Here is a 27,358-nt window from a genome sequence, read left to right on the forward strand (position 1 = left end):
TTGAACCCTGCGAACTTCTTAACCTCATCCGCCCACTTAACTTTCTGCCGCCCCCTGCTCCGCTTTCCTTCTCTTGGAATCCAGTTTGTTACCCTAAGCGACCCTACCCCTTTCTCCCATAACCGAAGCGAAAGCAAAGCCACTGTTGGAGTACCAGATCACACCACTATCATTGAGCGCAGAACCTGCCAATAATAATTTCTCAACCTAACACTTCGACCAGTGATGTCCTTGAAGCGCAGAACGATCGAGAGACGCACTTGTCCTCGGCCAAACTTATTTCGGTGCCAACATTTTTTTTTTTTTTTTTGCGAACGCGCGGCATCAGTTCCATATCTTGCAATTTCCAAGCCGTCGAGTAGAAGCGTCGTGTCATTCGTCACTGCGGCTCACCACTGGGAAACTGAGTATGCCTTATGGTGCATATATACTACAGAAAGGTAAAAAAATATATAAGGCGACGTTCAGAAATGCAAATAAGGTTGATGCTAAAACCATAAAAGAAAGATGTAAGGTAAAAACCGTAAAAGCTGGTGACAATGAACGCAACTCACCCCTGATAAGCTGGGCCGCAGGCAAGGCTAAAGCTTGATTTTGTAGTATCTTTGATAGCACTCATTTGGGAAATTTTTCGTACTTCGCAAACGGGAACATTTTTTTCCGAAGTCATTTACTCCGGGGACCTTTGCTGTGGCTGTTTTTACCGAAACCCACTTCCGCAATGACCAGGCATCGCCTGAGAAAAAAAAAAAAAAAAAATCTGCGGTTGGACACAGCAGCGGAGTTGGTCTGGTGCTCCCCGTTGCTGCTCTAATTTCGGTCGATACGGTCACCCCAAAACGTCATTCATTAAATGAGTTTTCCTTTCCTTTTCGCTCTCCCAACTACAAAGCGTTATCTTAGCCTGGCGTTGTGTTCTGACATCTAAGAAGGGAAAGAGGACCGTTTGCTCGCGCTTGAACCAACGTGCACGTCACCATTCGGAACTATTGCAAGCCTGCGGGCCCTTCTTTCCCACAGGTGGCGTGGGCGTGAATCGACGAACGCGCGTCTTAAAGAGCGCCTCGTCTGTCAAGATAAGCGGAACTAAAGCGGGACCCACGAGGCTGTGTGGCTCAGAGCAGCAAGCATCGGAGACGAAGCTGGAGGTAGGTGGCGTTTTCCTAAAGCTGTTTAGCGTGAACAAACCTTACCGACAGCACTGCTCGCAGGTAGTCGGCTTTTGTAACGAACTTCTTTTTGTGCCACAGAGCGATTGTGAACTGATTCAACACGGGGGGCTTGCTGCTATTCCGTCTGGAGTGGCTTTTGCCGCCGCGTGCAGCATTGAGGCATTGGGCAACGAGGAACGGCGTGCAAGGCAGGCTTGCGAGTTATCTTTCTGTAGCCCGCGCTCTTCTTTCGTACAGAAAATGAAGTGCGGACGTTACCTCAACTTCCAAATTTGTATCTGGGTGCCACTAATTCCTGATACGCAGCGCAGAGATACTGAGGAACGTGACCCGTGTTGCGCATTCGTCTCGCGCAATACCAATTTTCAGTTTCATTAAATGGCTCAGCACCTCCTATTCGTCTTGGGTGGTATGGTTTTCATGCAGTGGTATCTTTGCATTGTGTTTAGTCTCCTTCTGGGATTATTTCGCGTAAATGGGCATCCTGATTTTCGTGTCATTAAAGTCTGTGGCTGTCTACATGGCGGCCCTTCGGACAAGTCGCTGACGGTATAGCAATATCCGTTAAATCTCGGCCCTAATGCAGCGTGGCAGCATTCTGGGTTCCCCGTTTTCCGGCATGGGCCAACTCGCGCTTTTTTTTTTTTTGTATTGACAACGCGACTAGGGATAACCTCACTGAAGCATATTCCAATGTGCCCCAAATCAGCATATGACCTTGCACTTGAATCCTACCATTACTGCATTGCTATTTATATGGAGGGCGTGTCATCAGCGGTACTAGACGGCTGCGCGTGTGCTCAGAATTACTAATAAGCGATGGAGACATACGCATGGTGATGCAGGCGAGTGGTAGCTGTCAAGCCAATAGTAAACTATTTTATAACCTCTGCTTTGTGCACGAATCCTTTAAACTCTCATGCAAATTCGGAGGGCTTTCTAACACGGTCTCGATCGGAGGTCCTAGTCGCGTTCGAGTATGATAGGCGTCGCAGCATCCGTCTGTCGATCAGGCTCCTCAGCTGAGATCATAAGTGCGCCAGCCTCAGATCAGTTTCAATGCGGAAACTGTTTGACAAAAAGAACCCTTGGTGTTTTCAACGTAGTTTGTGTTCCATATTTTAAGCTATTACTTATACAACTCGTTCAGACTAAAATGCGTCGTAGCAGTCCAGTTATTGGCACCACAGCGGAAATAATCGGGGGCTGCGTAAAAATCGCATGTTCATTTGTGGTTCTAGTGATTGATGACTGATTGGTGTGTGATAGGCGGTGACGAGTTAATGAAATCATTGGGAGTGAATTATTGAACTCAATAAAAAATTGAAGGGGGTTTAAAGGTGTCGAATTCTAAATGAGAAGCCAATGCTTGATGATGTTATTGACCTCTTCTAGCCTGAATTTGCCGTACTTCATAAAAAAAAATAAAACATCCTGTGGCTTTTTATATTCTGCTTATGAGGAAGTTACACGGCAACTTTTATGCATGTCGGGGTATTAGGAACAAAGTTACATGTCTCGAAAACGTAACAGGTCGTCATGAATTAGAAAATGTTTTTTTCACACACTTCAGAACTAATTTTTTTTTTAGTTCAGTACATTTGTATGTCAGTTCTTGTGCAAATAAATAAAACAATTTGAGCTTTGCTTTACATACGGATGGATTTATATGCCTATATATATACGTGTGTGTGTGTGTGTGTGTGTGTGCACAGGCTTCCTCCTGTATATATCCATATACAGGAGGAAGCCTGTATGTGGACATATACATTGTGGCGCCGTGTTCAGCGCGTGTTAGGCGTAATACTTTGTTGGCATTCTTCTGTACTGCATATGACATTGGACTGGTCTGTAATCTTGGCAAGTACCTTGTCGTCAAAAAAATACCTGAAGTACTCAATGGGAGCTTTGGACTCATCTGGAGGGTCTGGAAGACCGTCTTCCCATTGAGGGTGGCATGTCCGCGGATGGTTCACTTGCTTCCTGAGGAAACTTCCTGCACCTGTCGTTGACGGCTCTTCGTGATCTGCAAAAAAGAAAAAAAAAAACATTTGAGAAGCCATAGAACTCTGGCTTGAAAAAGAAAAAGACGCGCCGCTGCCGCTGTGCCATATATCAAGGCAGAAGAAGAACGCTGACGGCGTTTCACATTGCAGCCCAAGAAACAAAAACATATCGCTGATCTGTGTCGCTCCCAGACGGCCCAGATTGATCTGCTGGGGCAGGGCTGTATTCTTAATCGCTGTCGCTGAGGCAGCTATCTTCGCTTTCTTCCACGGGCGGAACCCTTATCCCGTCGTAGGTATGTGCCTGAATTACGCACATTGTTCAATGCCTAAGCGTTGTTACAGTACGGAAGTAATGCGGTAGCATAGGGGCATTTAAGGGCCACAACTTTCTCGGATGTTCCAGGACCCTCTATTGGATTAATTTGGCACATTATAATCTGACCCCTAGACTCGTTTTACTCCACCCATTAATCAATCATTAATAGCGAAATGTCGGGGTCTTGTTCCAAATTTTCGTCAATTTTAAAGCTTTTGAGGTCGGCAACTGCCAAACTTTGGTTAGCGCCTCCTCTATTTTTACAATGTCTACCAAATATGGCCGATCTGACCATCCACGGCCCGTTTCCTACACCCTCCCGTTGGCTAGCGTTCGCTCCTGCTTCAATGTGGGGGAGAGAACCATCTTAGTTCCACACAGCGCAAAGCGAGAAAAGCAATTTTTCCTAACGTTTTCTTTTTCTTTTTTTTTTTGGGTGGGGAGGCGCTTTTCATCCCTCATAGTCATCAAGATGCATGTCAGGTATTGATGCGTCATAGATCGCGCCATTCGCAAGGCTGCTTATCTTGGGGCAGCTGCAAGCACTGGCTATATAAATATATATATAAAAAAAACACAAAGCGGGGCAGCGGCGTTGGCATCGCTATGAAAGGCTGCGGGGCTGGCTGGATCATGCGTATTTTGGCTAAAAGCTGACATTTCTGCAGTGGCACTCAGACTGTTGAGCAGAAATATGAAATTAGAGGGTAAAATTATTTAAAAATATGTTTAGCTATTCTGGTTTTCGATCCATTAAAGTTTCGTAAACGAAACAAGAGAAAATAATTGATAAATCATAGTAAATCTTCCCGAGAAGGCGTATTTCGAAACTGCCAGGTATCAATAACTTTCAAGTAAGCTCCACTTCTGCCAGGATAAGCTATCATCGTTACGGCAGCAAAGAGTTTTCTGTCTCTGGCAGCTTCAGCGATGATTTTTTTTTTTTAAGTACTCCATTCTAGGTTGCATGACGGTGCAGCTTATGCCAAAGCACTTACCGGCTGCCAATTAAGGTATCAACTACGCATCTCTTTTGTAACTGCTGCGGTTTGGGCGGGCTAGTCGGGTCATAATAAAGGCAAAAAAGGAACTTCGCGAATGAGACGCGGACGAAGAAGATGCAAAGCCGCAGAATAACGCGGGACTAAGGAGATGGAAAAGAAAGAACTGCGCGCCAGAGGGACTCTATAGTGGGCGAACGAACGCAACTACTTAAAACGCTTCATTCATTTCGCAAGGAGCAGTAATAAGGGACGAAAACACCTCATAGAACACTCTTATTATTGCCAGCCGCAATGCTCTAGTGTTAAGCGGAGCGAAAGCCTCAGGCGCCTCTGCAAACGACGAGCAACGCACCTACTTCAGCCGATTGGTGTTTAGAAAAGTGCCGCCCCACAGATGAAGCGAGAGTTGCACTAGGAAGGGTATAAAGGATCTGAGAGATCACCAGGACGCCAGCGCCGCGGGCCCAGACGAAAACATGACACAAGCTTACCCGAGGGTAGTGCCTCGTCGCGGCAGCTAACTGAACTGAAATGGACCGACAACTTCACATTGCGAAGGGCAGTTCGGCTGGCATTGTAAAAATGGAGGAGGCGCTGCTGTGGTGGTCCACCCACTTCTAGGGGCGGTTCCTTGGCTCATTTTCAAATTTGGCACTCTAAGGACATTGCTTCCTTGAGGTCAAGGGACCTAGATAAGGATAATTTTCTTGGTTCAGAAACAGCCGATAGAGTTTTTTTTTTTTTTTACCTGCATACCTCCTACGTGACCTTTTTTCAGCCTATAATTAAATCCACCGAAATAAGTAGAAAACAAAAAAATAACCGTGACTTCAGTAACACTTTGCACCGTTCCCAATCACGTTTGCGAAAAAAATGAAAAATGCGCCCTGACTGTGTCCGAGTGAGCGGCCGCTGTTCATTTCCACAATGACGCGAAAATTCGGTGGGTACTTGAAGGGGTCAACCGTAAAGCTGTTTCATCATGAATAATTATTGCACGTACGCCAAATTATAATTAATGAATTTTATCATTCTATGTATTAGGTAAGTTTAACATTCAGTTATTTGAAAACACTGTGTTGGTCTAGCAGTCGTTGATACCTGACGTCACAACGGCATATCAGCCCCAATGCTGTCTGCCATTCGCTGTTCGCTGCATTGAGGTGCTTGCATGCATGTATGCCGTGAACGATGACCACTGAGAAAATTTTCCTTTAACGAAAGAAGACTTAAATATCGATTTTTTTGAAGCTTTCGGCATAATATGCGAGCTTAATGATCCACAGAGAAATGGGTTTGTTCCTGTCTTCCTTCTTGAGATTATCGATCGAGGAAGCCGACATCAACGGGCTCATAGATGTTTACAAGCATATTGTTACGTGGCGATAAGCAAGAAGGCGGCACACCATGGCAACAGGGTGAAGGATAAATTAATGGCTTGCCTAGCGCGAGGGCTCCTCTCGCATCACTGCTGATCTTCTTCGCAACACTTCCCGGGGCCACCGAGCGATCGTCCCAATCGGTTCATTGAAGTCTGTGGTGATGTGACGGTGAGGATGTTAAAGAAAAGATAGAAGATAATGATGCGCTTGCCATCACGATGCTGATGCCTACGATGATGCTTGGGTGATCCGCCTCCCCTGAAGCTCTTCAACCATCCGACACCAAAGCATCCATGGAACCGATGGTTCGAGGTCGGTTCGGGCGGCTGGGCGGGACGAGGGTTGCGCGTTCGTGTCTTTCGGATCATTTGGGATCTTCGGGTCTTTGCTCTGATCTCGTCTCTGGTCAGTTCATCATTGCGTCTTGTCTTCAGACCCGGGCTGGGGGCGGGACGGTGGTAGTTGCGGCTGGTCGGGTCTGGGCAGGAATGGCTGGGGCGAAGCTGCGCGGCGATATCCATGTTCTCTCGGCCGATGGTCACGCTCCAAGGTGAGGATGGGGATGACCTACCCCGCACCTCCACCAAAATGTTACGTGACGACAAGCAAGAGAACGGCACAACATGGTGAAAGATTTAATGGCTGGCCTAGCGCTAGGGCTCCTCCTACGCCACTGCAGTGCCGACCTTCTTCACAAGAATATTATTGATATGCTTCAGGAGTTCTTTAAGCCGGCAAGTGCTTGCGCATATGAAAAGCGACACCGTTCCGTGCTTACTTCGCTAATAGAGAGTTTTAGAATAGGGGGCCCCAAGCTTTGGGGCCCCCAAGGAGCTTGGGGCGTCGAAATGCGCATGCGCAGAACGTAAGGCGCGCTTGGGGTCTTGGGTTAACGCTAGGGGCGGCCCCTATTTTTCGGAAATAGCGTTCGCCCCAAGCCGCCGTTGGGTCGCTTGGGTTACGGTAACATGGCGGCGACCAGCCAAGCGGCGGCCGCTCGCCTCGGCACACATTCGTCGTCACCGCTCCATGGTGTCACGCGTTCATGGGAAACGAAAGGCCAACGAAGCTTATGCTATGTCTCATGATGCCCGCACCACCAAATTTTAGCAATAAAACGCCCTATATTTTCTGATTGCTTCCGGATTTACCGAGCTGCTAGGCCTAGCGAGTTCGCCTCGTTTGGTTGCCATGGGGACCAGACGGCGGAAAGCGCGGAAGGTTCAAATGAGTTTTCCCGGCCTCGGCCTGGATTGACAATTGGCCGATTTCGTCTTGTATGACAAAAACAGTTTATATAACTGGTAGTTTTAATACAGTTTTGTGCAATAGTAGCACTTTTTGATGAACAAAATAGCGTTTTTGGCTCTTATATATTTAAATGCTTTTTCTTGGTTTACCGTCGTGGCGCTGCAGTCGACGAACGCAAGCCCGGCTCCGCTGCGTCGGGAAAACCCCTATTCTAAAACTCGCCGCTCGGCTAGCACGTTGCGCCGCCGCACGCTATTTCCTTGGGGGCCCCAAGCCTTGGGTCCCCCTATTCTAAAACTCCCTAATGTGCGCCACCATGTTGCGTTGCTGATTGCGAGTTATTGCAGGCTGCTCTATCGGCTCAGAAATTTAACCTCATGGTGATGCAAGGTGACGCTAGTGCCCACCTTGCGGTGAGCAGAGAAGGGTATCGAGAGGCGGTTTCCTGGGGGACGCTTGAAAAGTTTAATATGTGTGCGCACGTCTTAGTGGAACATATATTAATTGTTTTCTGCAGGCAAAATCCTTTTGCAAAACTATGGCGAGAGCACGCGAGACCATAGGCGGCTCCGCGCCAGTTTGGCTATTCGACTGTTACTATCCGCACCTCACCGATTCAAATGATTCGGATCTGAACGTCGTTGCGTAATATCTGCTGCAAAACTGTTCGGGGTGATTTGGGAACGTAACACAAGTCTGAACCTTAAGATAGTTTTAAGGCTGACCCGCAGTATGTCGTACGATTCACATGCATGATTCAGCAGAGCAAAGGAGGCCCCCCCATCACTTTCTGCCACAAAAAAAAAAAGGGGGGGGGGTGATTTTACCATTTTAAAACACCTTAAACGTCCCTGGGAACAAACCAAAATATGCAAATAAAGCTTTTTAAAAATTCTTACGGAACGTAATGAAAGGCGAGGCGTTGTTGGGTGCAGAAATTGGTCTCTCATGCTACAAAAGTAAAAATAAACTGAGCCCCATAAAAAGAAATTAAATTATCTGGCGTTCTATCTAGAAATCTTCGCTCGCAAAGGATTTTAACTAACTTATTACTGTCATGCACATTTGGACGTTTGGTTTAGTTTTTAGGATCACGGCCGCGCGCAAGCGGCGGCGTTGCGCGGGTCCGGCCATGGTAGGGCTTATTGTCCCAAAGAGACTCTGGCTATGATGGACGCCGTAGCGGAGGTGTTCCGTGCCTAATTTAGGAAGGATGCTTTAATTGAGGACTTTTTTGCATGGTGGTTACTGAAGGCTGCATGGCTGGGGTTACATGAAATACAGGGATGGGTCTGTTCATGAATGAAAGGGGGGGGGGGGGGGGGGAGTGATGTCCTATGAAAACTGGTCACCCTGTATACACAATGCCTGCTGTTATCGAGGGTACCGGAATCATGGAAGGACGCTAACATTATCTTAATTCATAAGAAAGGGGATTCTGGGGACTTGAAAGATTACAGACCAATCAGCTTATTGTCTTTTACATATAAGGTGTTTACTAAGGTGACCGCTAAGAGAATCAAGGTAACCTTAAGATTTCAATCAAGCAAAAGATCAGGCAGGTGTTCGGAAAGGGTACTCTACTACTGATCATATCCATGCCATCAACCAGGTGATCGAAAAATGCTCGGAATATAACCAGCCTCTGCACGCAGCATTCATTTATTACGAAAAAAAGCATTTGACTCAATCGAAACCTTGACAGTCATGTCGAAATTATGAGATCATTGTGTAGATGAGCCGTATATGAAAGTACTGGAAGATATCTATAGTGGCTGCACAGCAACCATAGTTCTGCATACAGAACATAATAAAATTTCCATAAAGAAAGAAGTTAGGCAAGGAGGCATGATCTCTCGAGTACTATTCACAGCTTGGTTAGAGGAACTATTCAGAGACTTGGAATCTGAGCAGGGAAAGGGAAATAACAAGGGGAATAAGATTGGGATGGAGGGCATTTTGCAATCACTCGCAGATAGGGACTAAGTAGATTACCGGTATCACTCAAAGAAAAGTATACAACAGTTGCCTCTTACCTGTACTCACCTATGGGGCTGAAACATGGAGGCTAGCCAAGAGGATAACAGCGCGGAACAAAGGACGGGAGCACAAGATTAGAGGACGACACAACACAGAGGACGACACAATCTTGTGCTCCCGTCCTGTGTTCCGCGCTGTTATCCTCAAGATGCATAACCAACATGCCCAAGCTGCTATTCTAGCTAACCAAGAGGGTTCTGCTTAAGTTGACGACAGCGCAGGGGGCTATGAAAGCGCGCCGAGTGGATCTGAGAAATAACTTTAGCTAATGACATTCTGGTGGAAATCAAGAAGAAGAAATTAGCATTTGCAGGGCATGTAGTGAGTAGAGGGGACAATCGATGGTCGCTTAGGCTAAAAAATTGGATATCAAGGAAAGGAAAACGTAGCAGGGGGCGGCAGAAAGTTAGGTGGGTGGATGCGGTTAAGAAGTTCGCAGAGGTCAAGTTGATGCAGCTAGCACATGACCGGGCTATTTGGAGGAATATGGGAGAGGCCTTCGCCTTGCAGTGGTTATAGTCCGGCTGATGATGATGATACATTCATTATTTTTTTTTCTTTTATTGCTGCTTGTAAAGCGCTCTTCTCGCTTATTTCCAAAGCGCCCCTGCACACCACAGACATCGTAACCATATTGATAATTTCGTGCCTGGCATATGGACGACAAGAACCAACTAAAATGTATTGCCACACGCATAGCATCAATCACGTTTGTCAAGCTATCGTTTCGTCCCGAACATGGGTGGCCGTTGGACGTTTCAACGCGTAGTGGCGCCGCTCATGGAGAAAGTTGCCCCATCTGAGAGCCTACCTACCTGGGCTGTGAAAAATAGCATATGATTAGTAAGTTGAATTACGCATTTAGATAAATAAATATATATAAATCATGTACAACTCAAAATCTGTTAAACATATGTCACGAATTTATTTTTTTTTTATATCGGTCGCGCGACGTTCCAATGAGGGAGCCACACGGCACGTGCATAGCAGCCGTATGCGATGCGCGATGCAATTTGGTTGACTGAGACCTCAGAATGACAAGCCGACGTTGGTGGCGGGAAGGCCGCCTTGGGCACCAATTTACCGGTCTGTTCTTGAGTTGCATCTGAACTTAGCGCTCAGATGATTCCATAAGTTGATTTTCCTTTTGTCTTTCTCTTCATTTTGTCCCTGTGTGCTTGTTTTAGCTCTCTTCGCAAGTTAAGCTATGCCAGGAGTGAAGATCCTTTGTTTAAATGTGGAGACTGGGCGGAGCAAGAAACAGAGTTCAATTACTGGTAGGGGTATTGATTCATAAGCTCTATTTCGCGTACTATCGTTTTGGATCGTACGACTACGGTGTCGAAAAAATAATGCGTTCCATCGCTTCGTCCCCCACCACGGATGCCAATGACAGTCTAGAAAGGCGGCACGAAACTAGAAGCGCATTGCTGAGAGAAAACGTAACTAATGAGTAACCTGGTCTACGGACTGCACGGTGGGGAGATCGGCACAAAAACCTTGAAAAGCAGGTAGAGGGACAAAGTAAAGTGGACCGAAGGAACCTGCTACTTGGTCCTGAGGGAAACAAAAGCATAAAAGGGAATGGCAGTAATTGTCAAGTCGGTGAACTGCAGAGTTCTGCCATCGATATCGCATTACTTTGACGAGCGAGGAAGGGTGCCGAACAAAACAGCATTTGTTCACCACATGGAAACGGCTTCTTTGGATCATCGGCAGCGATCAAGTACAGCTATACAGGCGACAGCACTATCTCCTGAGAGCTTACAAGCTGAGGATGCATGAGCTTTAGTGCTTCAAGAAGTCTGCCTGGCAAGGACTCGGAGCAAGCGGCAGTTATATCAAAATTAACCACGCACAGAACCTGCTCTGCTCATTTCAAAATGTGCCCAGAATAAGCAAAAAATCGAGTGTTTTTAAATTTTGGAAGTAAAGTTGTGGCGCCCAGTACTGTATTCACTTGTTACAATAGCGCTTGATGTCCAATCTATACATGTCAGCGTCGAGAGAGCACTTTCCTCTCTCGTCAAAGCCGGACGACTTCAGCAACCATCGATAATGTCATCTTCATTCGGTCTTTCTGTGATGGCAAATGAAAAAGTAGACCGGATTTACTGAGCACATAACAAAATATTAAGGCGAAAGCCTTTAATGCCTCATCGTTGTGAGCAGGAGCTGTCGGCAGAGGTGTGACACTTTCGAAGAATATAGTTAAAAATAAATAAACCTTGTCTCCACCGAGAATCGAACCTCCATCCCTTGGATCCCCAGGAGAGCGGTTTACCAACTGCGCCACGCCCCGGATTTTCTTTATTGCTCGGCTTTGGCACACGACATAATATGAAATGAAACTCCAATCAAAACATGAAAACAGACACGCAAGGCAATGTAGTACATGAATGAATGTCATGGTCAGCCATAATTGTCGTGATTAGACTGGACTCGTCGCTTTAAAACTCCCGCAGGGACAACTAAGACTCTACCCTTGAGAGCCATTCGGGAGGTTCTGCAGCCACTTTTTGATTGGCAATAAACCACACCATACTCTCTCGAAAATCTTGAAACGTTCATCATAATTTTCCTTTTCTACTGTGAGGATAGCGGGATTCCGAGTGTGGCAGATACTGTGCCTTTCATTTCCTGTAAACGAATTATAGAACGCCGGTGAACTTTGATTCGTTCAATGGAATGCTGGTTGTGTTCGACAAGGGCTGAGCGAGGTACTGTCACATCAGATTATGACGTCACCAGGCGATTCATGCATAGACGAAGCTGACACCACCGGGCGTCCGATCCAAGCGTCCGTGCGGCGCCTTTCATTTGCCGCTTCCTCGAACGCCGCACCACACAGCAAACAGAAGCAGACTCAGATGTCTAGGAGGCGTTAGTACGCCAGGCATCAGCGGCATTACAAATTGATTTACATGATAGAAAAGGCGCAGTATCTGTCACAGTTCTTCATGGATACATGTACCACGCCGTAAAGGAAGGGAGAAAAGTGGGAGTGAAAGAAGAGAGGGAGATAGAGGTGCCGTAGTGAAGGGCTACGACCCACCGCGCTATAATGGCGTTCGTCTCATGGCACTTTAGTGGTCCAGAGTGCCCTCTAGACCTTTTTTTGTGGCAGCCATGCTGTAATGTAATGCTTGTGGTAAATGGTGCGAATAAACATACCAGTCTAGCCTCAACATGGTTCTAGAAGAAGGTTTGATAGTGCGCGATGCAGGCAACCTTGACGCCCAACAAGACTGGGGTCATATCGCGTCGCGGCCACTGGAGCGTACTTTTAGTATAGCGTATGGACGCTTTCGTACGATAAACGCCAGCAAATTATGGGGCGTTACTCCGTGTGTTGCATCGGTGCTTTTAGTTGGCCGAACGAAAGCGCGAAAGCGAACTACTGTGGCGACATCGATTTAAAATAAGAAAACACATTCAGGCATTTATATATATATATACATATATACACTCGTAAGCCAAAACTAGCAAAGTCGCACAGGAATCAGTTTCTTTGCTGCGGCAGTATTGTTGTACTCCCTAACGTTAGTATTCCTGCGCTGACTACTTTTACCTTGTATTGCCGTCATGGTGCGTAACGGCCTCCTTTCAGCCCCGTACTGCCAAGCATATTTTTACGATACACGCGTGTAAACAGTCAAGCCCAAGCAACCCACTTCATGGCGTTGCCATGCCAACAAAGCAACGCTACTCGTCAGGCTTAGGGGCTGCGCTGCCACCATGCTAAACAAAAAAACAGAGGTAAATATTCGCCAATTATTTGTGCTCAATGCTACACGAGGCAAAGCGAAGACCCTGTGTGCCATATATAGGTGGCAGCGCACCCAACAACGCGGTAACGAAGACAAATTCACTCTGAATCGGGCGGCCTGGCCGTCGCCATCTTGTCAACGCTGATCCCTCATCGTACGTGAGGGCCGGCCGGGCACGATAAACTCGTACGCTGGCCGATCCAAGTGTGTGTCACGATATTTTTGGCGTGCGCTATTCCTCTGCGTGTGTCTTTGTACTCTATACTAAAAGTCTCTATATATCTAGTTCTACGGCTAATACGATAATGACTCCAACCCCAATACGTGGCGGAGGGGACTTTTGTCAGCGCCTTTCGAGCCCGCGGACACCTTTGCATTTGGCGTTTCCACAGAAACGCGAAATGCAAAGGCGTCCGCATGCTGTGCGATATACTATAGTCACACATTACGCTATATCGGCACCGTGCAGGAGTAACTCGGGTGGATGGATGGAATATAGGAGCATCCCCTTTGAAACAGGGTGGTAGCAGTTGCTATCATGCTCATTTTCTCCCCTATATTTTAATTATTATTTTAGATTGGTTAACTATACCATCATTCTATGTATTGAATTTTTCTTTCTACATTACTAACATTATGCCACTTTTCTGCTTTTAAGTCACCAATCTTGCAATCGTTTTTTGCTAGCTTCCACCGCAGGTTCATTCACCCGGCCACTGGTATCTCTAAACTCCAGAGCTTCAGGAAGAGTGACTGCGCCTGCATCGACTTCCGGATGGATACCATTACATTCGAGTATAATATGGTTAATTGTTTCGGTGGATTTACCACATACTGACCATGTGTCATCTTCATGGTTAAATTTCGTTTTGTAGCTGCGTGGACACCCTGATCTAGCTTCAAAAAGTAGGGCACTGCCACTTGAGCTATCAAAGAAAGCTTCCTTCCTGATCTGCCTTTTCCACTTTTGGTATAATTCCACACTCTGTTTCTTTTCCATCGAATTTATCCAATTTTTACCTTCTGTGTTTTCACCTGTTGCTTAACGCTCTTTATTTCTTCGTCCTTGTGACCAGCATACTTTCTGGTTAGTTTCCTAGTTCTTTTACTCCACTGTGAGTCAACGCTTTTTAGGTCTAGATATTTAAATACTTTATCTGCCCACCTGTTACTGTCCAATTTCCTCAGGCGTTCCTCATATAATGTTTTACTCTGAGCTTCCCGTCCTTCGAAAGATGCCCAGCCCATATCTCCCTGTACCGCCTCATTTGTAGTTTTGCCGTGGGCACCTAGTGCTAATCGTCCAACGGATCTGATTTGTTTCCAATGTCGACTGTACCTCTGATTTTAGGCACAAAACCGCATTTCCGAAAGTAAGTCCGGGCACCATAATTCCTTTCCAAATACCCCTCAAAACCTCATACCTATTCTATCTCCACAATGCCTTATGCCTCATTATCCCGGCATTCCTTCGCCCTTTGGCCTTGAGTGATCGCTCATGCTTTCCAATGTATGCCTCGTGATGGAGTGGTGGCGCCCCCGCGGAGAATGGCGGCGGAAACTAACTTCTCCCAATACGCGCTTCCCCAGCCACTGAGGCGCGACGCGACGGGCCGCACCAAGTGCGCCTCTATTGAGCGGCCGTGGTTTAACGTACACCTCAGCGCGACAAGGCTTCTCCCCCACTATCTTCCGTGGTTTTTAACGGGCACGTATATTTCTAAAGCCCTCCTTGCAGTTCGCCTCTAGCGAGTGGCGGCCGGGATCAAACCCGCGTAGCCATGACTAGCAGTCCCTAACGCGTGAGCTATCGCGGCGGAGCGAGTGATTGAATAAAAGTTATGTACCAATATAAAAGCTATAGGAACAATGAACTAATAACCACGTAGCGAAAAATTGTTTTTCTAGATATTGTCCAGAACTGTCCCATTTACTCTGTGGAATTGAAATTACTCGATCAATTGCGGGACCAATTATTAGGAGCTGAATGCGGTTCACGAAAATTAAAACGCGAAAATTTGCAGCAGATGGGTTGATGTTTCTTTGTATACATGTGAGTGCACATTCTATTCAGGTGGAAGCTACGTATAAGATGTTCTGCGTATGCAATTGCACGACAATCGGCATTAAAATTAACATATCGGCATATACCGAAAAGCGCGCCTAAGATGCGAACGAACCCACGGATCTTTTAAGTTCATAGGTACCAACTAGATTACATCTGCAAGATCTTCAGAAATTAAAGCAAACAGCGCATCGAATGGTTGCATGCGCCTTGCCTCAAATTACACGTCGTACACGATGTGGTCGCTGACCTGCGACACACGTGGCCTTCACGATAACAGCGTTGTCTTCTACAATCTGCTCAACAGAATGCACATGGCTGACTAACAGCTCTCCCCTTTTGACATTTGCGCTGCGAAAATAGCCACCGCTGTCGGCTATTTTCATAAAACCACATCGAAACGTGTATATTGCTACATACTCGTTTAAAACACCACTTCGTCCAAGCGCGAGTTTGAAAAGTAGAAGCAGGAGTGCGCGCGCGCGCGCGCGACAACTTTCTTTCAGCACGGAAATCCAAGCGCGCCAAAAGCGCGCGCAAAGCGAGTAGATTGCGGTCAGGGCGCGCGCGCAAGCAGCTTGCAACAACGCGCGCGCAAAGTGAGCTGCTTCCACGTGCAGAAGCCGCAAAGACACGAAAGTCTACAGGCGAGCTGTTGTGACAGCCAACATAAGAATACACTTCCCCACATTTCAAGCGTCGCGGAACCACTCCAGCCATGTTTTAAACTCGGATGTGACACCTGTTTGCATGCCTGCGAAGCCACGGCGGCGGGCCGGCGCGAGCACTCGCAAAGAGAGGTAACGCGAGCAGCACACGGAGCCGCCAAAACACGTTCAGTCAAGCTCCACATAAGCACCGCCCCCGACCAATGCTTCAAAATTTTGCCGCTTGCGGAGGAGCGCGCGCTGGAGTCGCGCAGCCAAACTTGAGGTTGGGTTCCCTATACTCTGAGTCATTCCTTTTGCAAGTCGTGTTCTGGAGACTCATCTTAGCAACTGAAGCCTGGACGTAATCGACTATATTCAATTCAACTATTAATCGAATGCTTAAAGACGTTAGAATATCGCGCTGGAATTTAAGAGAACAGTCTAGCGCCTTTGAAGTGCCGAAACGTGTTCTATCTGGATACCTGGACGTTTACATACGGGCAAAATCTGTTGACAGCTTGTATGCATATAAGCGTAAAAGTTCCGATGAGTTGGCGCAACAAGGAAATCAGGAACAACACTCTTGCAGATCGTTTATGCAAAAAGGCGTTGCGCAGTCCCTCTACGCGCAAATTCAACACACCGTGAGCGATACATTTCGTCTACCTTAGTACTGAGTACGGATTAGCAATCTTGCAAAGCACGCTAAATAAGATACCATTTTACAATTCAGGCGCCGTTGATCGAAAGTAGTGCTAGCTCGACACCCACGCGAGAGCAGATTAACACAAACCTCAAAAACGCGAGGGATATAACTTGCTGCTTCTACACCCTTATTTTAGTTTTGCGTACAAGGGACACTACAGCACTTTTTGCAAAAATTGAGCTTTCAGCAAAACCCACTGCTGTTCATGCTGCGAACTCGAATATCATGTTCAAATTAGGCAGAAAAATGCAGAAATAGCTTTTTTTTCTTTGTTTTTTCTTTTCAGCAGAAATACGCAGCCCGCACGACGGGGCTCACCGCGTGTCGCGCCGTCGCCTGTGATTGGCCCAGACGTCGCGTGACGACATCGTGAGGACCGGGGAAGCTGCCGATGCGGCTTCTTCGCTGCGCTGTGTGCTGATCGCCGCTCTCTGCGGCTTTGTGAATGTCATTATGGCACGCCATTTCGACTTGAATTACCATCGGGATTTTCACCGCATGTATCCGTACCAGATGCGCCCACAAACGATGCAGCACTTCCGTCGTGAAGAGCATGGATTTGGCATGAAAGCTTGGTTTGGTTAGAGTAATGCATTTTTAAAAGTGGTGTGTGTCATTATTAGCAGAAGCTATATTTCGTTTCACGAGATGTTTGCAGCCCTGCGAAAGGCAGAAGCACCCCGGCCTAATCAGGTTCACGCGCACTACAATAGGCAATTGTGCTCCCACGCGCCTCTCGCCCTCAAATTAGCGGGGGTGCCAGTAGAAGCACAATACTCTGTTATTGTGCGCAGGGGAAGAGGAACTTAGGAGCACAATTACAAGTGCTTCTCTGCCTTTCGCAGTGCTGCAGATATCTTGTGAGACGAAGTATACATGGCCCTCCGCGCGCATATTCCTGGAAAGATAGGGCAGCGAACAATTATCTACTACCTCCGTCTCAGGCTTCCCGTCCCGCCCGTAAAAGTCATTGTTGTGAAAAACAAATAACCCAAGGCTTGTACCAAATCTTGATTTTAGTGCCAGTAGTCCTACCTTGGGGAAACGAAGAATTTTATAGAAAAGGTGAAGCAGTAAACAGCTGTCACCAGACAAGTGAACCAAAGCACGGTTGCCGAGCTATGCAATGCATGCGAGACGTTGATGAAGCCATTGTGCTGGAGACCAAGTCAAATGCGCGCAGAATGCGACTTGAGTCATAGCACATTTACCAGACATAGAGCACCTTTCCCTTCTATACGTTTCGTGAATTGACGGCTGACGTATGTTGAAAGCCAAACGGCAAATCCTCCGCATCCATACCTTTATGAGAAAACGATTTTGTGAAATGTGTTTTCTTACAAGAGACTCGTCGTTTTCATTTATAACTTTATTTGCATCGCCAAACAAGACAGAACTATGCAAAAAAACGGGGCAGCAACAGGTGCAAAAATCACAAGGCCATATATGAAAAATTTCGATTATTGCTTTGCTTGGACGCATAGAAAGAAACCTCGCTCTGTGCGCTCCTTACCTGAATGCGCCTATAATCAGTTGAACGGTACACGCCTTAGCTTCTAATAACGCTCCCATAAGGGATCGACGAACGTATCAGGCACGTGCCGTGCTGGAAACGATCGCGCAAAGCCTTCACAACCTAGCTGCGACACAACAGTGGGCTCTTCTTAATCATCTGCTCGTTCGCAAAGATCATCAGCGCGTGCTGCTGCTGAGTTATCCATGTTTAGCACAGAAGCCATTGCGCGGAGCTTTTGCGAAAAAAAAAAACGACAAAAAAAAAAAAAAAAAACGAGCCACTCGAATACAACCATGCGCTGATGCTGTCTGCCCGTCCCATCGCGAGATTGCACTCCATGGACGGATCGCAGTCAACGCTAAACGCAACGGTTCACATGCAGATCAGACCTGAACAGTCGGAAAGTATTGGAACTACGAAGTACAGGCCTTACCCCCCTTTTCTTCCTTTAATAACTGCTGTTCTAGGAAATAGTGACTGGCCCGACTATTCTGTGCAAGGAAATAGAAGGAACCGCGTAATAGCCCAGCCATGCCTTTTTGACAAAGCCCTATAGAAATCGCATTAGGAACAAACTGCATGTAATCGCAGTCACGAAAATGCTTCGAATAGAATGTTTCCTTTGGTCGGCTTGAATTTATCTCTCTTCTCAGCAGCACCGCGTTGCGCCGCGAGCTTTTGGACACAATGGAAGACTACCTCGTCGCGTCCACAGATGTTCGTGCATCTGAGCCCATGCAGAGCTGTGTTGTATCAGGTGTATAGCACTAAGTTGTGTTTTTGAACATCCGCAACGCACGCAAGACGAGGAACAGCGCATGCCGAAAGCTTCCACCGTTGGCTCTGAATGCCTGCGGCTCCTCACAGTGACATCACGACAGACGGAAAAGCGGTTTCTCTCTCCGTGTCCTCCTCTGTAGCAGTCGCGCGGGGGAGCGGGAAATTTGAAGTGCGCTCTTTCAGTCAGAGATTACGTAGGCGCTTTTATGCATAATCGAAAAAATAACGTCACAGACATGATAAAAAAATAATCTACTTCAACAATCTATAGTATTGGCACATTTAAAAACTGCAGTAGTTTTTAAAGTGGGCCATGAAGTGGGCCGACTGCAGTGTCCCAACGCAGTCGGCCACGCAACCCCCTATGCCGCTTGCCGCTCCCCAGTTCAGCTACCCTTAAACATGGCAGAAAAGCGCGCGGCGGCTGATAGATGGCAGCAATTTTGCATAAGGTCTATATATTACGTTTTCTTTTAGTTTGGCATGCAATACTGGACCTTATTATTCTATTTCCGAAATTTGAGTGTCCTTGACGCATTCCTCATTTCGTATTAAGTGGCTAAAGAGACACCGTGAAGCTCCACCCACCGACAGCATTGGCATGTTGAAATGCTTGGTGACGTCATAGAGCGACACCGGTCACCATACTGTGCCGGCGCCGATAAGCTGCCGATACACTGTACTGTGTTCGCGCTTGCCTTGCTAAGTGTCCTGATTGACTCCCGATAAGTGTACTCGGCACGTTTCTGAGAACAGAAAACAGACTGTACTAGTGCGTGATTTAATTCTTGCCCAGGCATCCACCTTCAGCGCGACCGCCGCTACCGCCGCCAACGTCCGTGACAGCACTTTTAGTTTAGCGCTACCGCTTACCACTACCGCCTACCACTACCGCGCGGCCGTCGGCAAGCATGCGGAGATCACCCCGAGAGCGACAGATGGCGCCACGTCCCTGTCCAATTTTAGCGGACTCCACACGCAGGAACCAATCGGCGCGTGCTATGCTGACGGCGCGCGGCCGTCTACCGCTACCGCGCGCCGTCAGCATAGCACGCGTTGATTGGTTCCTGAGTGTGGAGTCCGCTAAAATTGGACAGGGACGTGCGCCATCTGTCGCTCTTAATTTCTACCTTATGAATGATTTGTTTTCAATAGGAGTGGTTGTGGCGTCCGGTATCCGGACGAGGAAACGAACAGGAGCAGACGGCAGTTCAGGGTAAACGGTCTATTTACAGCAGAGAGTGCTGATGATGATAGCACGGGCTGTAAGAAACTGAAACTTGTGTGGGATACAACATTTCCTCCCGCTTTATATGAAAACACACGTAAAAGCACAGTATTCACGAGAACAAAACAGTAAAGTCAGTATTGAAGTCTCTCAGGTGGGTAATGCTCTCTTGCACTGCGGCGCAGGGCTTGCCATGTGCCGGATGAGTTGAACTTGCTTCAACCACTGGAGAAGTAGAATTCAGCTCAGATGTCGTTTCATCTGCAGCTGGTTCTGCGCGATCTCCAGAAGTACTTGGCTCATTGTTTGGAGGCAGCGCCCAGGGCAGTATAGAGTCAGAGCTGTACCAATTTAGATGCATCCAAGATGCGATAGTCACTTAGGAGAAAGTAATTCCGGCATCTCTGAGCCGTCCACCAGGTCCTCGTGGTGGCGAAGAGACAATATCTCGACGTTCCCACGTGGGAGACCTAGGCCTGGTCGCGTTAAACCCTGCCGGACACAAAAAGTTATTCTCTTCCTCTCTTTCCGACTACTTTAAGTAGACCCATGTATGAAAACGAATCCTTGACTCCAGCTGTGGGAATTTTTACTTGAACGAGGTCACCGTTCTGAAAAGTTGGGGCCCTAAGACCGTGTCTCCTATCCGTATACTGTTGGGTCTAGGACTGCTCAGCTTTGACACTCTCGCCAACTGGTTTCAGCACAGCCATAGTTTACAGTCGACGTCACCCTTGTGTAGAGCTCTCGAGCGAGACATATCGGGCTACAACAGCCGAAAATAGACTCCAGCTCCAGACTTCTAGGCTAAGTACTAATCTTGGTTGCGGCTATCTGTGACACCGCTTCACTTGAGTGTTGCCTCAAGAACCTACTAGCTGCGGTGATATCTGGCCTTATTTGCAGGGACGTGTGTCTCCCGAGCGCTGTACACAAGAGTGACGTTGACTGTACTTCTCTCCCAGAAGACATTCCAGCAATACTGAGCCGCGTTCTGGGTTCCGTGTAGGAGCTTTGCAAGTGACAAGCCAGTCTTCGCAGGCGCATTCGACCTAGGTAGTCAACCAAGGAAGCTTGCAACGGGCGTTTCTCCAATCTCACCATTTGTATCTAATATGTGAGCACCCTGTTGAATTTTTCTATCGCACCATTTCCTTGAGAGTAGTACACTCCTCTCGCTCAAGAATTCCTCCATCTTTTAAGACTTGTAGTGGACAGCGGACAGCAATTCAATTTCGTGTGGGAAAACCTCGCGGCTTATTACCCGTTGTAGGAACTAGACAACAGATGCGACGTTACTGTCAGTGAAAATGTAACTTCATGCTACATTGAGTGGTAATCAATCAAGGTTTTTATCGACAGTTGGAAGATGCCCATTGAAGAGGTCCTACGATGTTCATTGCGAGCTTTTGCCATGGTTTGTCTGGGAACGTCGCAGGTTGCAAAGGCGCGAAAGATGATTTAGCAGACTTATCGAGTGTTTAAAAATGTGACAGTGACTGATAACTTCAACTTGTTTGTCCATTCGGGGCCATCAACTAAGGTCACGCAGCCTTTGCTTAGCTTTTCTATGTCAGGGTGATTTTCGTGTGCGAAGCTGACAAGCGTAGCCTTCAACACATCGGGGATTACAACTTTTGCCCTCGCAGTAAGAAGCCATTCACCTAAGACAGTTCCTCTCGGACGTCAAAGAAAGGAAGGACATAAGGTGTCACGGATTTTTTCAGGGGCCACCTTTTCCCACAACCTCTTGCAATAGCGATGATAACACAACCGAGAGTATTGCTTCGTCTACGGTTTAATTTGCAGAGTTTTCAATAGGCAGGCGTGAAAGTGCATCTGCAATGACATTTTGAGACCCTTTTTGATAGGACGAAAGCAAAGTTACAAAAGTTTTATGGTCTGTGCGCAACACAAACCTTCTTCCCCTAAGGTAGACATGACAATTATCGCATGAAAACAGGCATGCGAAAGCCTCTTGCTCACCCGTGGAATATCTCCGTTCCGCCGCGGTCAAGATTCTCAGTGCAAATGCAATGGTGCGCATTTCTGCCCCATCGCGTTGCTGAAGCACAGCCCCCAAACCATTTCCAAGCATCTAATCTGGGTTGAACCTCTGAATGGCTGGACTAACTGATAAGGAGCTTTTGGCGAAATCGAATTGCGTTGAGCTTCCTCATTCCGAGCAAACTTTTGATTTCACTGCAAAATCTTTCTCAACGGTTCGCCAGATCCGCATATTGAGGCATGAAACGCCAGTAACCTACAAGCCACAGGAAAGAACGCAATGTTGAGAGATCATGAGGGGCAGGCGCTTTAGAAAGGCAATGGACGAAAACCTTTCCTACCAACGATATGTCCCAAAAGTGCAGCTTGGGAACAGCGAATTGGCACTTATGCTTTAGCTTCAACCCTGAACCGCTTATACGCTGAAGTAGCTGCTTCAAATTTTCATTGTGTTCCTCGCTTCACCTTTACCAGACGATTATGTCGTCAATGTAACAGGGCACATCCTTGCAGTCAACAGCTGCATCATTCTTTGAAAAGCTGCAGGTACGCGCAGAAAGTGTGGCTGGGAACTCGCAGGTATCGACGATCTCCTTTTCCACTAACAGAGGCAAGACCGAAACATGCCCTTTAAATCGAAACAATCCATCATGCGACAATAAAAGTTGTTAGGCCACGACTCTCCGCTTTTAAGTTCAATTTGGTGGTACGCAGACAAGTCAGCTTTGACAAACATGTCCCGCCTGCTAGTTGATGTAGTTTTTCCGTGTGCGGGAGGGGAAATGCATCGGCGATGACAGCTCTGTTAGCCTCGCAGAGGTCCACGAAAAACCACAGCGAGTTACATTTCTTTCGCACGTAGGCCCGTTTCACAACAAAAACTAAAAGAGCACTGCAGAATCTACATTGGAGTAATGCGAAATCACGTGTGCTGCTGTTGGTTGCTTCTGGTTGTTTCTAGTAGCTTAATTCACTTCTTGTTTGCCCATTTTAGTCCTTGGTGCTTTCAAATTGCGCCCTATGACATTTTCGGCTCTACTTCCGCTTGCATGACGTCATATCCAGTTGAACACCCGTTTCTCTCTTTCCGCTTTCACTCTCACCTTCCTCCCTTTCCTTACGGCGCGGTTCAGGTGTCCACAGAATAAGTGCTGCAGGTACTGCGCCTTCCCTTTTCTGTAAACCAGTTATTCTAATTAATTACTTAATTAACTTACTGGCCTAATTCTGCGCCTTTCCTTTTCTGTGAACCAGTTATTCTAATTAATTACTTAATAACTTATTCGCGTAATCATTTTTTCTGCAGCAACATTACGTCAGCCTCTATCGGTTGACACCACTCATTAACCTCTTCCACTTCTCAATTACCCGCAATTGCTGCGGACACGATTTTGCGGACGCGGTCTGCGGACAGAAATCTGAACATAGCGAAGTAACGCTTTCGCTGGTTCACAGGAACGGAAACGCAAAGTATCTGTCACACTTGTTTCTATGGGCACTTAACCATGCCGTAAGGGAAGGGAGGAAGGCGGGAGTGAAAGCGTAAAGAGGAAGAGGTGCCGCAGTGGAGGGCTGCGGAGTAATCTCGACCACCTGGGGATCTTTAACGTGAGCTGACATCGCACAGCACACGGACGCCTCTGAGTTTCTCCTCCATCGAAACGCAGCTGCCGGCGGTCGGGATCGAGCCCGGGTACTCCGGCAATGTAGTCGGGCGTCTTACCACTGCACCACCGCGGTGGGCTGGGCCCGTTCCACATGCTGCATTTTTTTCCTGCGGAGCTGCAATTCACGTCGGTCTGGCCGCAGAGCGAGCGTCGCTCCACCGCGGAGAAGGTTCCAACAGATTGGAACTGCGACTCACCAATGAGGAGCGTTGCGTGACGTCTGGTGAGTGGTGACATGAAACGAGATAGAGCGCGCGCTCGCGCCCACTCCCTTGAGACCGGCCGTGACAGAGCAGAGTTATATCGACGCCAAGGCTGCCGGCGCTATTTTCACGTCCATTTGGTTTCATTCGGCGCAGCAACGCATTTTTTGTATGCTGAAAGACTGCCCGTTTTCGTAAATACTTACGAATTATCGCTTAGGATCTAAAAATACCTGTGAGTATATAAATTAAACACGCTGTGTGCGCGTTTTCTACAAAAATCAAACAGCCCCGGTGGTATCTCTCACCGAATTCGCCTGCGGGGTCACCGACTGCACCGAAAATGTTTGTTGAGAAAGGCGGGGAGGCACATTCCAATGCGGACACGGATCTATTACCCTCTGCGACTGAAGACGACGTAGCTCCTCCGAAACTTTCCCTCGCAGTCAGGCGCCGTAGTTTAGGAGAAACCGGATGAGCCACGGTGCACGTTCTTTACAAGCCCAAGGCCCGTCGTGAAGAGGTGCGAAAACTGATTCTGCAGTTCGGGGAGGAGCGAGGGGGCGAGTCTGCGTGCCTGATGTTGCGGCAGGTCAAAGTTGAACCGCCGATGTTTATGCCCAAGCGCGTATGGCGTCGAGCCCAGCAAAGATATGCCTTTGGTTGCGATGTGGAACAGAACATTAGCGGTATTTCGCCATCATAAGTCACGTTGGTCAGAAAGCAACCGACGATGTTTATCTCTTCTCCGGAGTACGTGTGGAGGGGGACAGCAGGCGTTCACAACGCATAGACTTCCGCGAAGAATCTGCGAGAGACTGTAGCGCCAGAGTTAACAATGAGAGAAAAGGAACGTTGCCCAATCGCAACTGTGGCACGAATTTCTTTCGGTGGGCTATCCTTATCGCCGACATTAAAGATTGCGATGGCGCTGGCTGCCTCAGCTTTCTGGCACAGCGCTCTTCTTTTTGCAGTTTTCTTTTTCCGCGACCTGCAGACGCATGCAAAATGACCAATTTTTCAACAGTTGCGGCAGTGTATGGTTTTTGCTGGACATGCGGAGAAATTTGCGAGATGCGACGCCGAACCACGTCGGTGGCAACTACAATGCGAGAGGTTCAATGATGCCGTTTGTTTCTCGAACGCGGTTCACAGAAGCACTGACGGTGATTTCTTCTAATTGCATTTCTGTTCGCTCGATCTACTTTCCAATGTCAACTGCGCGTTGAAGAGTGAGGATGATCTCTCGTAAAGCAAGCGCTCTCGTATCTTTTGTGAAGTTGTTTCCTCAGGTAATTAGTTGGCCACTGATCATGCTGTCTGTTGAAATTGCACGTAGTGGAAAGTCTCGAAGACCATTTACGCAAGCTTGAAAGTGTTCACCGGGTAGTTAACCGGTGACCTTCCACCAAGTCGTTTGTTACCGTTGCTAAGAGAGCATTTAGTGCTGCGACAGCAACATTGAAGGGGTCTCCGTCAGCACTTGACGGGACACTTTCCCAAGGATCTGCGGTGCTCTTTGTTGTGCCGAGGCTATGGTACACACGTTGGCCTGATTCCGAGGGAGTTCAGAAATATTGCCTTACGACGCTTCGGCTGTAGCTCGTCGCTTCCAACCGCTTCCAGGAAGTTCAGGAAGACCAGCTTCCACTGTTGCCAAGCTACTGCAGGTTCGCCTGTCGTAAGCAGGAACGGTGGGGGCGGCGGGAACTATCCGCCCGACATGAAGCCGAAAGTACAGTCCTCGGAACGGAAAACTTTGCTAGAGTCCTCGTCGCCATTCTGTGGTGTCAGGACGGAGGGAACGAACAGGCGCAGACGGCAGCTCAGAGTATAACTGTTTATTTACGACAGAGATTGTGAGCGCGTGGGCATAGTGATTTCAAGAGAAGAGAGGGAAAAGTGATGATGAGAGCTGTTATGCAATCGATAGAAGCCAACTCTGTTCTTGCTCTTACTGCTTTCTGTTTCAAAGGTCGCATGTGTCTAATATGAAAGTCAAACTGAAACAAAATGACAAGAAAATAGATATCACGTGATCATACTAAAGCACATAGCAACGCTGAACGCACAGCGTTTAAACTGATAGCCATACACTGGAGCCCTTGAATATCCGGCGTCAAAGGGGCGCCGGATACATACAAGTTGGTGTCAAATGATGCCACGCCTTCCAAATAATAAAATTGTTAATTGAAAGATAGTAAAGTGTGTGTGACAATCGCACCGACGACCTTCCTGCCTCGAAGGCGGATCTTTGGGTGGCCATTACGGCCGAACTGTTTGTTCACGTAGATTTCCGGATAGTGTCAGATTATTTGTATCGTTGTAGTACACGCTTATACGATGCAATACCTGATATAACGAACAAATGTACCGGACAAACCGAATGTGCTTGTAATTCGAAATATTAGTACCAATCCAAATAGTCGATAGCGCTGCTTGTGAATTGGAAACACGCGCATCGAGGTACCCTAATTGGAAAGAATGTTTTCCGATTGCGCAGATGTTCGAAGTGGTGTCAAATGACTTGGCATCTTCCGGAGGATAACATTACTTATTGAGGTGAAGCCCAAAATATGAGTGGAATTCGTACCGACGACCTTTCCGCCCCCAATGTGTGTCGTAGGGGCTTCCGGTTGGTGTCAACTGATTCGTCCTGTTGTGATGAACATGTTTATGAAATTTAATAGCTGGTATAACGAAGAAATATTTCAGATATAGCGAGGATGGCTATAATTCGCAATAGTAGTGCAAAACCTATAAAGCGACGTGTTTACTCGATTCTAAGCACTCATTTTTTCATAATCGCGATGACCAAAGTGAAATAGAGGGGGGGGGGGATGCTTATATTCGAGAAATCTAAAATATCCCTTCCCCCAGTTATTTTCAAAATGTGCGAAGGGCATGGGGAATAGATGGGCTTCCCTATACAGCAGGTGTTTCTTGCTTTTTCTTCTTCTGCCTTCGCTCGTACAGTGTGGTGTTGGTGACCACCGCTGCGTCCGTGGCTCAGCGACACATTGCGGTGCGGAGATGGGGACTTCCCTTCTCAGACTGTACACATTTATTTACACTTTTTACATCAACGTATTTACAAGAATGTCGTCGGATGCGACATCAAAACATAGAGGGCTAACTGCAACTGGGTGCACGATCGGAGGTCAGAGGCTAGCAGAATCAGGGCTTGGCCTTCTGCTACATTTTAGGCCGGAGTCCCTTGAGACCTCCATCAGCCTAGCCTCCCTCCTCGAACAGCCCGTCTGCCCTCGACTCTCGTCGTCCGAGCCCCCCCCCCCCCCCCCCCCCCCCCTGTCTCGCACTCAAAATTCGAGTCTCGTCCGTTGACTAATCAACGACTAGTCACTCTGTGGCCAATAACATGCAGTGCTTCAAAATGGACTGGCCAGTCATTGTGCCACATATTCCCCTTTCCTATGCATGTTAAGTAAAACAAACATAAAGCACGCACTAAGCGGCGAGTGGTTGCGCACACACACATACATCTGCGATTTACTCCCTCTCCAAAATCCTCCCAGGCAAGAGGCGCCAAGCAGTCGCAAAGACGAACGGCGTCGACGGTTACACTTCCGAA

General features: G+C 47.5%; 1 protein-coding gene across 1 annotated transcript in view; it reads left to right on the forward strand.

The window, feature by feature from the left end:
- Positions 1-27,358, forward strand: part of LOC146171838 (uncharacterized) — an 86,781-nt gene that overhangs the window by 34,469 nt on the left and 24,954 nt on the right. The window contains exon 3 of the mRNA XM_084586348.1: positions 1,021-1,148. Coding sequence (XP_084442474.1) covers positions 1,021-1,148 — 128 coding nt within the window. The remainder of the gene's footprint in view (positions 1-1,020; positions 1,149-27,358) is intronic.

The sequence above is a fragment of the Amblyomma maculatum genome, unplaced genomic scaffold (genome assembly GCF_055883805.1).
Source record: "Amblyomma maculatum isolate TAMU_Amacu unplaced genomic scaffold, ASM5588380v1 scaffold_18, whole genome shotgun sequence".
Classification (NCBI taxonomy): domain Eukaryota; kingdom Metazoa; phylum Arthropoda; class Arachnida; order Ixodida; family Ixodidae; genus Amblyomma; species Amblyomma maculatum.